The sequence below is a fragment of the Psammomys obesus genome, unplaced genomic scaffold (genome assembly GCF_907164565.1).
Source record: "Psammomys obesus unplaced genomic scaffold, mPsaObe1.curated_primary_1811, whole genome shotgun sequence".
Taxonomy (NCBI): Eukaryota; Metazoa; Chordata; class Mammalia; order Rodentia; family Muridae; genus Psammomys; species Psammomys obesus.
The window spans coordinates 8977694-8990762 of record NW_026596064.1 but is presented as its reverse complement, the minus strand read 5'-3'; the positions used below and the strand labels follow the sequence as shown (position 1 = coordinate 8990762).

At 42.1% G+C, this 13069-nt stretch overlaps 1 protein-coding gene across 1 annotated transcript in view; it reads left to right on the top strand.

Annotated features, from left to right (window-relative positions):
• Positions 1-13069, top strand: part of Atp13a5 (ATPase 13A5) — a 138499-nt gene that overhangs the window by 98626 nt on the left and 26804 nt on the right. The window contains exons 21-25 of the mRNA XM_055625220.1: positions 475-554; positions 2896-2938; positions 5575-5684; positions 10062-10158; positions 12578-12650. Of these exons, the coding sequence (XP_055481195.1) occupies positions 475-554; positions 2896-2938; positions 5575-5684; positions 10062-10158; positions 12578-12650 (403 nt within the window). The remainder of the gene's footprint in view (positions 1-474; positions 555-2895; positions 2939-5574; positions 5685-10061; positions 10159-12577; positions 12651-13069) is intronic.

The window sequence follows — 13069 nt, the reverse complement described above, 5'->3', positions numbered from 1 at the left end:
GGGCCTAATGTCTTGAGAAAACTTTTATTCCAGGTCCTTTTGTGGAGATGGGAATCTGGAACTCAGAGAGATTTAGTCATTCACCCAAGGTTTGCACAGAAAAGTTGGGAGATCTGCTCCCAGACCTTCAGTTCTCACATCTGTCTGTAACAACAGATAGCAGAATGAGCTGCAATTCCCAAATAATTTTCTTCTGATTTCTCTTCTGCCTCTTAGCTGTTATGTTAATGAAAAGTTAACCTCTTCTTGGGAAAAAAAAAGTAATTGGGTCCACAAAAAAGTATTGGAGCTGGGATGGAGGACTTAAAGTTCAATATTAGAGCATTAAATCCCTCATTCCCGTTCCTGGCATAGGGTCTAATGCCACACACACAGCGCTGTGTTAAATTAGTGGCCAGGAATGATTTTTCAGGACTTTCCTTTTCGAAACACTTTCCCTCCTAATCTTACTATGGTGGTTGTTTTTCTCTTTAGATTCTGGTTAATGGAACCATTTTTGCAAGGATGTCTCCTGGGCAGAAATCAAGCCTTGTGGAAGAATTTCAGAAATTAAAGTAAGTGACAGGTGTGAGAGGAGGGCATGCTGGTTCTCTATGACTGCATAGCTCCCACCCCATAGTGTCTGAGGGTAATGCCTTAGTTGTTTCAGGTTTCTGTGGATCCGGTATCCAGATGTGATCCAGGTAAGCCTTGGTTCCTGAACCAAGGATGTAATGATGAAAGGACATAAAGTAGTGTCAGCCAGAACTGGAGCCTGGTGGTGCTGGAAGGGGTGGCTCTGCCATCTCCTCAGTCACATGGTTAAGCTCCTTTCAGGTTCTAGAAGAGAGACACGCGTTTTTACTGGTTGTTGGAAGTGGCCACTCTCAGCTCCCTGTGATCTATGGGTCGTTTCGTACAGAAGAGGCTAATGTTGCCACTGACTTCTGTATGTGAAGTAAGAAAGCAAGAATGATCACAGAGAAGAAGGGTGGAGGGGAGATTGGGAAGGAATAGTTTGGTGCCTTCTCTTCATTAGAAGCAGGTCACTAGGTGCTGCTCATGCTCAAGGGAGTAGATTTCATTTAAACACAAAGTGCAGGAGGTGGAGACAATTGAGGCACATTTTAGAGCCTGACTACCCCGGAGAACATCCATTTTGTGGCCCATAAAGCCCATCTTACAGGAATATTGCCTGCGTTGGGAATATTGCCTCTGTTGGGAAGAATAATGAGGGTATATGTAGCTCAGTATTGGGAAAGATGGGAAAGGGTATGAGTTCTCTCCCAAAGTCATCAGCTCGATCCATTAGAAGGTGATAGTTTCAGACCCTCTTGGCACGAAGTGGACTGGCATCTGGCAGGGACTAGAGACAGAGAGCAGATTCAGAACTCTCTCAAAGCACTGGATGACCACATCCCCTCTGAGTGGAAGAGTCCTTGCTGAGATCAGACCCATCTATTCATTACCCTCTAAAAGAGTTTCAGTTTCTAGCCTGAAGGTTTCAGATAGTAAAAAGACACAAGGAGTAGAGAAATGAGATAATTGTTGCTAACTCTCACTGGAACCAGGAGTCTGCCTCTTCCTATCAGATTTTATTGGCTAAGCTTCTTAGTAAAGTCTCAAATGCCTTCCATTAGCCTACCTATGCTTTCAGACTAGATAAGTGGCCAGGTATAAAGTGGCCAGCTCATTTATACAGTCATTACATGGCATTGGCTGAAGATAGTAATTTTCCCTGTCTCAGCGCCCGAGAAATGTTGTTGGCTGACACTCTGAAAGCCACCATTCCCTTAACACACAATTTCGGGAAGACACATACTGTGACAGAATGAGCTGTCTTCTCAGTTACCCATCATCCTCTTTGGGATCTTACCCTTGGCAATACACACGAAACCCTCTGGATTTTCTTTCTGAATCCAGAAAACAAAGAAGATAATAGGATTCCTGATGTGATGTGATGCACAGACCAGTTATGGGCTCTAAGTCTGGATTCAGGAAGTCAGTTAGATGATTGCAGGTAGTACTGACACTCTGACACAGTATGCAAATTCTTGTGATTTCACTAGCTGAGCATTAGGCTGAATTTGCCTACATTGACCACGCTTGAACTATAAAAAAGGTCAAAAGGCAACTTCTTATGGGCCAAAAGATATCCTAACAGAACTTGACTTTTATCGCTTATGATCCAATTTTGGGAAAAAAAAAAAAAAAGGCCACTGAATCCTTTAAAGCATTGCCACGAGTCACTGTTGATAATGTATCATTCCCTTGTAATAGAAGGCTCAATGGTCTCTGCATAAGAAATGCATTTTCTCTGGCAACAACTTTAAATTTTATCTTTCCATTTAGATCCTGGTTGTATAGCAAGCTGATATACATGGGGTAAACATTACCTCACTGCCAATCTGAGATGCATCAAGAACATGCCTATGCTCTTGTTGTAGCTACTAACCGATGGGCCAGGGACTCCTCCTCCTAATGTCGAAACTGAACTCTCAGGCTCAGTGAGAGAGAGTAGCATGGCCAGGTTAGGCTGTCTTCCTCCGATTAGGTTGAGTGAGAAGGGCTGTAATCATGACCTCATTATAATCATGACTCCATGCTCTTGAGCTTGATACAGTGGACGTAATCAACCTGACATTCTTTTCAAGTGTGTGATTGCCGTCATTGCTGGATTCCTGGTGTTATCACTGTCATCTCAGTGATTGAGAGCAATTAAGTCGGGAACCTTTCCCCTCTTGAACCAAGATTCTCCAAATCATTTTCTTTTTTTCCACATCTGTTCAGAACACACACACACACACACACACACACACACACACACACACACCACACCACCCTACATAGGAGTTAGTTATAATGGAAGTGATTCAAGAGAACTGACCTGTGGATTTTTGTATCTTTTCTCTGTAGCTACTATGTGGGCATGTGTGGAGATGGAGCCAATGACTGTGGGGTGAGTACACGAGCACTTCAGAACCTCTCTTGAGCCCCCCAACCTCCTCCCCACCCCCCTGAAGCCTCTTCATTCTCCCTCCAGCAGACACTTGGTCATTCCTGAGCATGGGTAGGAAACAAAATGCAGTAAAGGGTAATGTCATTTCTGCTGTCTTCTGGCAATTCCCAGAATAATAAATCAATGCTGCTGACACTCCCAAAGTTTAGACCCATTTGGGGACTTTACAAGATTACCTGGTTTAAGCCTTTAATGTCACTTATAAGGAAAGGGAGCCTCTGGGAGGTGGCATGCTTTCATACAAGGTGCATAGATGCTAAAGCCTTAGGGAAGAAAAAGTTTGAAACTCATGAAGTTTTTAATTACGGGTAAATTGCATTTATTCCCACGAAACCTATTCTGAGGTTAATCTTTTTTTTTTTTTTAAATTAGGTTTCTCCCAAATTGTTATGAAATCCTAAATGGTATGGTTTTTGCACTTAATAGTAGAACTAAAATTAAGGGAGGCTCAGGTTATTCTTCATTCTTAGCAGAAAGAGGGTATATATTTTATATTCTGACTTTTAGAGATGTGGGTAACAGCTGGGTGTGGTGGCGCACAACTTTCAACCCAGCACTCAGGAAGGCAGAGGCAGGCAGATCCCTGTGAGTTCGAAGCCAGCCTGGTCTACAAAGTGAGTCCAGAAGAGCCAAGACTACACAGGGAAAACTGTGTTGCAAAAACCAAAACCAAAACAAACAAGCAAACAAACAAACAAAAGATGTCGATGGCATAACAGTTGACTTTGAGGGCCATGTGTACTTTAATAGATAACTGTGGTACAGGAACTGCAGAACAAGACTGGGGTTATAGCTGAGTAGTAGAATACTTGCCTGGCATGTGTGATGCTCAATCCATCAAAACAATGCCAAACAAAAGATGAAAATGAAGAGGGGGATCAGGAGGGAGGAAAGAGAATGAAGAGGAGGAAGGAAAAGAGAAAAGAATGAAGAGGAGGAGGGAGGAGAGAGGAGAATGAAGAGGGGGGGGCAGGGAGGAGGGAGGGGGAACAGAGGAAAAAAGTAAATTGCTTTATATTTCCAAAGCTTATTAGACATTCAGGATCTGCTTATTCATTTTACTGTCCTCTTAAATATTTTCTGCAATGTCTGTGAAAAAAATTGTGCTCATACTTAAAGACTTAGTGTAAATTTTTCTGCCTATGTTTTCATAAGAAGATAATTGTTAGTCCATTCGTTCAGCCTAGGGTGAATACCTATTTCTATTAATTATGTGACATTTACAGCACACCAACAATATAAAAAAGTCATAATCTGTGTTCCCCCAAAAGGGGATCATTTGATGGAAGAATCGTGCATAAAATTAACCCTGACATATAGCAGGCAACATTAAATTGTATAATAGAGGTACGAATCACCCTCTTTATAGGGTGTTTATAGAGGAAGAGAAGGGAGGTGAGGTAGTGTTCTAAGATTTATTGAACTGGAATCTACTGCACACCAAACCATGCTACTAAGCATTGCAGAGCAACCTGACTACAAAACTTCATTGCACAGTCACGTAATTCCCGTGATCTGAGAGGCTTTCTGGCTTGCCTATGGCTGAGTCTGCTGTGCGTTCTCTGGATAGCTTGTAGCCTTCATCATGAGAAATGAATGAGCCCTCCTGTTGGTGAAGCAACACACTTGACACCATATATCTGTGCATGTATGTGGCCTGATTTGGGCATCTAATGTTGTTGCTCTGTGTGCCACAGTCTTTACCAGCATTTGGCCAGTTGGCATGATCAGTCAGCAGAGAAAGCTGGGATTAGTTGGGATTAGATGCCTTTTCATTGTTGTTGTTGTCGTTGTTTTGTTGTTGCTGCTGTTTTCATAAGAATGGCCCTGCTAAGTGTAAAAACGGCTTGCGTAATTCTCCTGCCCATGGCCATTCAGATTCTGCCATCCGTTTTGAAAGATTTATTTTATTTTTTACTGTGTGTGTGTGTGTGTGTGTGTGTGTGTGTGTGTGTGTAAGTGCTTGATGTATCCAGAAGAGGTCATCAGATCCCCTGGACCTAGAATTACAGATAACTGTGGGCCTCCCGATCTGAGTGCTAGGAACTGAACTAGGGTTTTCTGCAAGAGTACAATGGGCTGTTGCCTGCTAAGTCAGTTGTAACTCCTTGGGGGGGGGTGTCAAATGACCCTTTCACAGGGGTTGCATGTCATATATCCTACATATAAAGATTGCAGCATTAGGAAGGTTGAAAACCACTGTGCTAAGTCATTTCGTCAATCCTTCTGTCATCTTTTACAGAAGTTTTGAATGAGTGCTTCCATTTCCTGATGCTCTATGTGTGCCACACAGATAGCCTATTATATGTGCATATGTGGAAATGTGCACACACACACACAGTCACATGTGCCCACACCACACAGTTCTGCTATGGCTCATGGCTCAGTCAGTTTCTCTTTCATGATGGCTTTATGGACCAGAGGAGACAGCACATACAGATTAAAGACCATATCAACAGAGACCCAAATATGGACAGACATGGTTTTGTAACTGACATATAACAAATAGTCTTGGATTTTGAGTAGTAAGAGCCTGGTCTGGGGAGTCATGGCTTGACTTGGATGGATCCTTTCAGGCTTTGAAAATGGCTCATGCGGGCATCTCACTATCAGAACAGGAAGCATCCGTGGCATCTCCCTTCACGTCAAAAACAGCCAATATCGAGTGTGTACCTCATCTCATCAGGTAAGCCGCATCTTCCCCTCTCCCTCATCACTGTGGCTCATTGCCTGGCTCTGGAAATAGACAGAATTGGACACGAATTTCAAGTTGTAAAGGTCAGGGCAAGTGTGGGTTTAGTGCTGCTTGACCGCTAGCCAAAGAATGATTCCTGTTGCTTGAAAACACCAATGAACCCACAAAAGAGTGACTTTCAGCGATTTTTAAAAGGAATTAATGGGTGTTTCAAATATACTGCCAAAAGCATGCTTTGATAGTTAAAACAAAACAAAACAAAAAAACCAAACTGATTGCATGTCTTTTCTTTTTCTTTATTTCATACACTGGATATCTTCTAGATTTTTTTTTAAATATTTTTAAAATTTTTATTTTATTTTTATTAATTACAGTTTATTCACTTTGTATCCCAGCTGTAGCCCCTCCCCCACCCTCTTCCAATCCCACCCTTCCTCCCTCTTCTTCTATGCCCCTCCCCCAATTCTCCTCCCCTTCCATCTGAGCCTATCAGGTCTCATCAGAACTGTCTTCCTATGTGGACTGGTAAGGCTGCTCCTCCCTCAGGTGGAGTGATCAAAGAGCCAGCCCATAAGTTCATGTCAGAGATGATCCCTGTTCCTATTATTGGGGAACCCTCTTGGACACTGAGCTGCCATGGGCTACCTCTGTGCAGGGGTCTAGGTTATCTCCATGCATGGTCCTTGTTTGGAGTATCAATCTCAGAAAAGACTCCTGAACCCAAATTTTTTGGTTCTGTTGCTCTCCTTGTGGAGCTCCTGTCCCATCCAGGTCTTTCTATCTCCTTCTTTCATAAGACATCCTGCAGTCTGCCCAAAGTTTGTCTATGAATCTCAGCATATGTTTTGATACCCTACTGGGTACAGTCTTTCAGAAGCCCTCTGTGATAGGCTCCTGTCCTGCTCCCTGCTTTCTCCCTCTTCCTATATCCTTCTCGTTTGCCTTTCTGAATGAAGATTGAGCATCTTACCCAGGGTCCTCCTGCTTGCTTGTACAGATTTTAGTATGATTATATTATATGTCTGATATCTACTTATAAGTGAATATATACCATGTGTGTCTTTCTGCTTCTGTGTGAGGTATTCTGTGATGTTTTACCAAGAGTTTGGAATGGGTGAGAGAGCAAGATGAGAATACACCATTAGATAGCTTCTCACAGTAACATCCCCAAACATCAGTGTTGTCGTAGGAGGTATTATACTCCACTGGAGATGAGGAAGGAGGGACATGTATTTGCTTTCCTTCATTGTACTCCTTTCTAATCTCATTTCTACTTACATTTCAAGTGTAATGAAGACTAAAACATCCAGTCTTACATTTTGTTCATAAATCTTTCCCCCTGCTGTTCTTAGAATACCTGGGGGTAACTGGGCATCTCCATGGCCAGTGAGCTGGCAGTCATCACTCAGAGTACTCTGCAAGGACAATCACATGGATCTCCATCATGTTTCTTGGTGCCTCAGAGAACAGGGTGACTGGTGGGAAGGCAATAGGCTTGAAATGCCATGTCTTTCTGGCACATTAGCGGGACCACATGTCCTCTGTCCCTGGGCATCTACACCTCTGTTCTTCTGTACCCTTGAAAACCATCAGCCCTTGTGCCTCCAAAGCATGACTGTGACCCAATGTCTTATGCATCTAGAATGTATTTAGAATGCAGTATGTTGGTATAGAATACAAGTTGTGATATAAAATTTCTGTTATGGGTAGATGGATTAACATTAAGACTTCAGAGTAGACGCTTTGCTTCTATATTTTATTGCTTCAAAAGATTAAACATGGTGCAATGTCCAGTTCTTTTAGGCTCATTTTATCCTTTGGTGTTCTCAGCACATGCTTATTCCTGAGAATGAATTCTAGAAGGGCAATAAGGTACATGTCTTACATGAACAGGTCTAGGTCCACAGGTTTCGTTGCCATTCTTAGGAACACAAGCCACTGGTTGTTATAGTTCAAGTCCTTGTGGGGAAAGCCATATCTTTTTTTTTTAACTCTGTATTGCTATCTAGTTCTAAGCTTGATATCACAGAGCATTAGATGTATGACTGCAGGATATGCAGATAAATGTACAAGCTACTAAAATTCACAATCATTAAGAATAGCAGTGATCCTGGAAGCTCATGAAGACAGCTTTTATCTTGCCCTTAGAACAGTGTTTTATACTTTGTTTTGAATCTGGTTGTCTTAATTTTCTTGAAATTATATACAACTGCAGGGGCGGGGGGAGAGAAGATGAAATCATAATGTTTATGTCAGACTTGGGAAAACAATCCAGGCTTTGCATTCTTTGCTCGGCCTGTTTTCTCCCCCATCGTTTGTTGAAAACAAATGCTAGCTGTTGACAGGCTGGTGGCAAACATCTGCCTGTAATACCCTGGCCCATCTCCCAACACTTATCTTTCCTGAGGCAAGTAGTTAGTGGTTTAGCTTCCAGGTTTGCCATTTTATGTTTCTAGACAGTTATAACATCTTTGAGCCGAGCAGGTGCCCATGTCACTAGGGACTGGAACCAAAGCTAAATCCATGTCTGCCCTAGCAAGGGGAAGGTGCAGAAGCATCGTGCTACCTCTTTCCCACACTGTCCTCTGATCCACTACCACCCAGAAAACATTTTTCCCCCAAAGGATGAATATGCAGATTCTGAGTCATAGTCTCTACAGTAGCCTTGGTCTTTTGATCTCTTCACCAGCTCAGACTATTACATTAGATTCTTCCAACAGAATCACAGGTGGCACAAACGTCAGAACTCAAGTTTTTAGAGTTGCATTGATACTTTGTAAAATATGCGAACACCAATATTTTAGCTCTGTGAGGCTGAGAGCCGCTAAAGTTCACTCAATTCCAGGAAGCATGCCGACGTAGAAGAAATCGGGATTGAGTCAATGGTTGCACTGCACATCATTATGATGCTGTGTTACGCTGAGGATATACACAGTAACATTCTCACTTCCTGGAAAAGATGGGGCCTGATCCATTTTTCATACCTTTGTCACGATTCTTGGTATCATGTTGGTACTTCATTAAACCTAAAGAAAAGTGGGCAAGGAATCAAGGGAATTAAGGATTGAGGACGAGAATGCCAAAATGGATGAAAGGTTTAGTAGGTCATGAGGTGTAGTTAATTAATGAGTGCTTGTCTACCATGGACAAGATGCTGGGATTGATTCCAAGAACTTCAGAAGCTAGTGGAGCAAGTAATACAGAATTTGAGAGGTAGGGGTAGAAGCAACAGAAGTTCAATGAATAAAACAAGAGAATTGAAAGATGACTCAGTGGGCCAGAGCACGTGGTATGCAAGCATAAGGACCTGAGTTCCAATCCCAAGCACTGACATAAAAAGCTTGGTGTAGTTTTGTTTGCTTGGAACTTCCAGTATTGGAAATCATAGACAAGTGGACCCTGATTAGTTCAGCCTCTAGTCACTTACCACAACAGTAAGCTTCCAATTCAGTGAGAGACTTTGCCTCAATTTACTAAGGTGGAGAGTGATAGAGGGTGACACCAGACATCCTATTCTGGCTTCTCCATGTTTATATAATAACCTGTACAATAACATGTATGTAACACATGCAAATAAAAGTGTAAGAAAACATACAAAAAAGATTAAATCATTTTCTGGGGATATAGCTGGCAAAGTAGTTGCCCGGGATGTAGAAGGACCTGGATTTGATTTTTATCACTTTGAAAAGGTAACATAAAATATAAAATATAATGAATGGAGGGCTAAGTGGTTTTATATCAACAAACTATTAAACATGAACACCTTATTCAGCCTTAAGTGGTCACCCATATCACCTCCTTCTCAATCACATCACACTCTAAGGGTTGGGGTCATCATGAAAGACGGGGCAGAAAGGATGTAAGAGAAGAACAATAAGTCTATGCTATGACTGTGAGGTGGCTGTACCATGCATGAACCCATAGCGGTTGCAGTTGCCTGCGTAGGGTACCCACAAGACCCAATCCCAAACATCCAGTCAAGAAATCTACTAGGTAGCCCCATGGGACTCTTTCCTGCCCAAGGAAGCTACTGTGAGTCAAGGGATGTAATCACTGGTGAGTGACTTGTGCCTCAGTGGTTAGCTTCACACCCATGCTCATATGGGTACTTCTGGTTAAACCTCATGGGTTAAAATAAAGCAGAGACAAAATTATAACTCAAAGACACAAAAGTGGGATGGGGACTTGGTGTAAGGAGTCAGGGTCTTGTTAAAGGATGGTGAAGAGATGAGTTATCAAATATATTATATATTACATATGTATGTGAAATTGTAGAAGAATGAAAAAATTTTAATGAACTCCTTTTGAAATATAAAGACTTTGGAATATATGGCTTTTATAAGCAGGTTTTTTGTTTGTTCTCAACAGGGAGGGTAGGGCTGCTTTGGTTTCATCCTTTGGCGTATTCAAATACTTGTCCATATATGGCATCATCCAGTTTATTGGAACATCACTTCTCTACTGGGTATGAATTAAAATCATTTCTTCTCTGTTCTAATTGTGTTTATAGGTTTGGGATGTGGATCCTACACCATAGTTAATGTTTATAAATACATGATACTTCTCAGAAACAGGTGCCTACAAACTTGAGACCCCAGTGTGCTTCATGCAACCTGAGGCTAGAAGTCAGTAGTACCGGATCTGTTGTCTAGGGTGTTGGTTTTCTCTGGATAACCTGAAACTCTTGACCTCCGCCAACCCCTGTTTCTTCCTTGGAGAATAAACAGAGCTTGAGAGAAGCCTAAATATAACTCGGCAGGAAATGGATCTGCCTCCAACTGTGGAATATTTTTGGCAAAGGACTCAGATAAAAAGGAAGAGAAGTTTTTGAATTTGATTTTGAAAGACGCAATGATGAAAATCTCCCACACTGGACTGTACTCTTGAACCTATTCAAAATTTAATAGGGTTAGATGCATCATCAATAAAGGATTAGCAATTTCTTAAAATGACAAAGGACTCTAAAAAGCAAATGGTGATAGCTATTTAAAAGTTAGTTGCATAGAGAAGCTGTTGTACAGATTAGAAATAATCTTCACTACTTCAATCATAGTTTGTTCTACAATAAAATGATCCAACAGACTCAAAGGACACTTGGGGAATTAAGATGTTTTACTGTGGGAGGATAATTAAGAGGTGAACAAGGAGAGCAGGGATTAGGGTATCTTGTTGGTTAGTGCCAGCAAGGACACAGGTGGGAGGCTAAATGGCGTGTAGGTGGGGAGGAATTAGGAGACCCCACTCCATTCAAAATGAGAAGCAGGGCCTTGCCCTTGGCCAACTCCCACCTCTGGAAAGTTAGTGACTTACTTTCAAGGTCCCCATAGTTCTTCAGTAGCTGTTCTTGACAAATCTAAAGCTGTGGTGAACAGTTTTCCTTGTGTTTCTGTTCATATGTAATTTTACCACTCAGAGGGGGAAAGGATACCTAGGGGCCAGGAAGATGAGTCAGTCAGTAAAGTGCTTGCTGAGTTCAGAGCTTGGTGACACACACCTATACTTCCCAGTGATGGAAGTCACTGGGTACTTGATGGCCAGCCAGTCTCAGTCTAGCCAACTGGTAAGCTTCAGGTTCAATGAGAGACCTTAAAAAATAAGATGGAGAGCCATAGGGGGAGACACCTTTCCCTGACCTCTGGCCTCCACACATGAATGCATGGACACATACCCTTTTACATGCAGGTACACATGGTATATGTTCAATACACACACACACACACACACACACACACACACACACACACGGGGAGGTAGGTGGGGTAGAAAAAGAACAGCTGGGGATCAAAAGCTTTTTGTAAAGCTGGGTGCAGAGCTGCCGTATCTGGGTTAGAATTAGTTAGAATTAGTTAGGAGTTAGAATCGGTTCACCCAGCAGTTGCCCAGTTGAAAGCTGAGAGTCGGATGAGGCTGTCCTCCAAGCAGCTCAACCTAGAGACTACTAGAGAGCCTCTGCAAAGGCTAGTGTGTGTTCCTACGCAGACATCTGCAGCACACTCCAGCTCATATCACAGTGTAAAACTTGGTCCCTGGCAGCAAAGCAGGTCCACAGGCTTGGCTGTTCAAGGTCCATCAAGGATATGTCCATAGAATAATGGTTTGACTCTTTGACCTTATGAGGTCAGCTCCAAAAATGTGAGCTGAAAAAGCTAAATTCTGTGTGTACCCGGACCTCAGGAAGGCAGCAGAGAGCAGACTAAAGTATGCAGTGGATTTATTTAGGGCAGCGGTTCTCAACCAGTATGTTGTGACCCCTTTGGGGGTTGAAAAACCATTTTCACAGACGTCACATAAGACAACACAGATATTTACATTACAATTCATAGCAGTAGCAAAATTACAGTTATGAAGTTGCAGTGAAAATAACTTTATGGGCATGCCTCACCACAACATGAACTGTATTAAAGGGTCACAGCATTAACAAGGTTAAAACCTCAGACTTAGGGAAAGTCCTTGTTCAGTTTGGGAACACAAGTGAGCTCCAAACTCACTATGCGTGACATACTCAAGAGTGGAGAACGACACAGATTAGATGAGTTGGGGCCTGGACTTTAAATTTTGTTTAAAATTCCATTAGAAACGTTCTGATTTTGACATCGTGTGCTGAGAATTCAGCTGTCTGGGCTGAGATGATGCCTGCCAGGGGTCATGTGGCCAGTAGGAGGAGGCTGGCTGGGTTCTGACTGAGCCACTGGTAATAAAGAAATGACTTAAATACTGGGAGCACAGCTACTGGGGTCATTTAGTCTAATGAGCTACTGATGATCTTAGGTTCATACATTCTTTTTGAAAAGAAGAGAGAAATAGCAACTGCCTGCTGAGTGCTTACTGTGAATGAGAATGGCTATGATAACAAACATGATACTTAAAGCCTTTTCTTTTTCCAGCAACTGCAGATCTTTGGTAATTACCAGTATCTCATGCAAGACGTGGCCATCACACTCATGGTCAGCTTAACGAGTAAGTTTGTATTTATTCGTGAAGTCCCCAAAGCACACAAAAAAGAACTTGGTGAGGAAGTGGCAACCTACTGGCTAAAAACTCATTATCTATGAATTTATTTAAACTAACATTAGGAGTGAGTGGAGCCTCTAGGCCTTTAGCAAAGTAACCTAATAATAAAAAACAGATCTCTGTCTTAAGAACTTGTCAACATAGTCTTAGTTCATTGTAGTTTTGTGTCCTGTCCATAGACAAATGAGTAAGAAATCTAAAAAAGACTTTCTTTCCCTTTTGTTTTTAAACCCAAAGGTCACTTTCCATTATTCAATTATGTTTCACATTGACACCAGACTAGATTTTTGCTAGGCCTTTGACTTGGGAGAAGAAATGCTAATGCTTTATTTTGGTGCAGTTCTCTGGGAAGCGAGGTGTGGCTC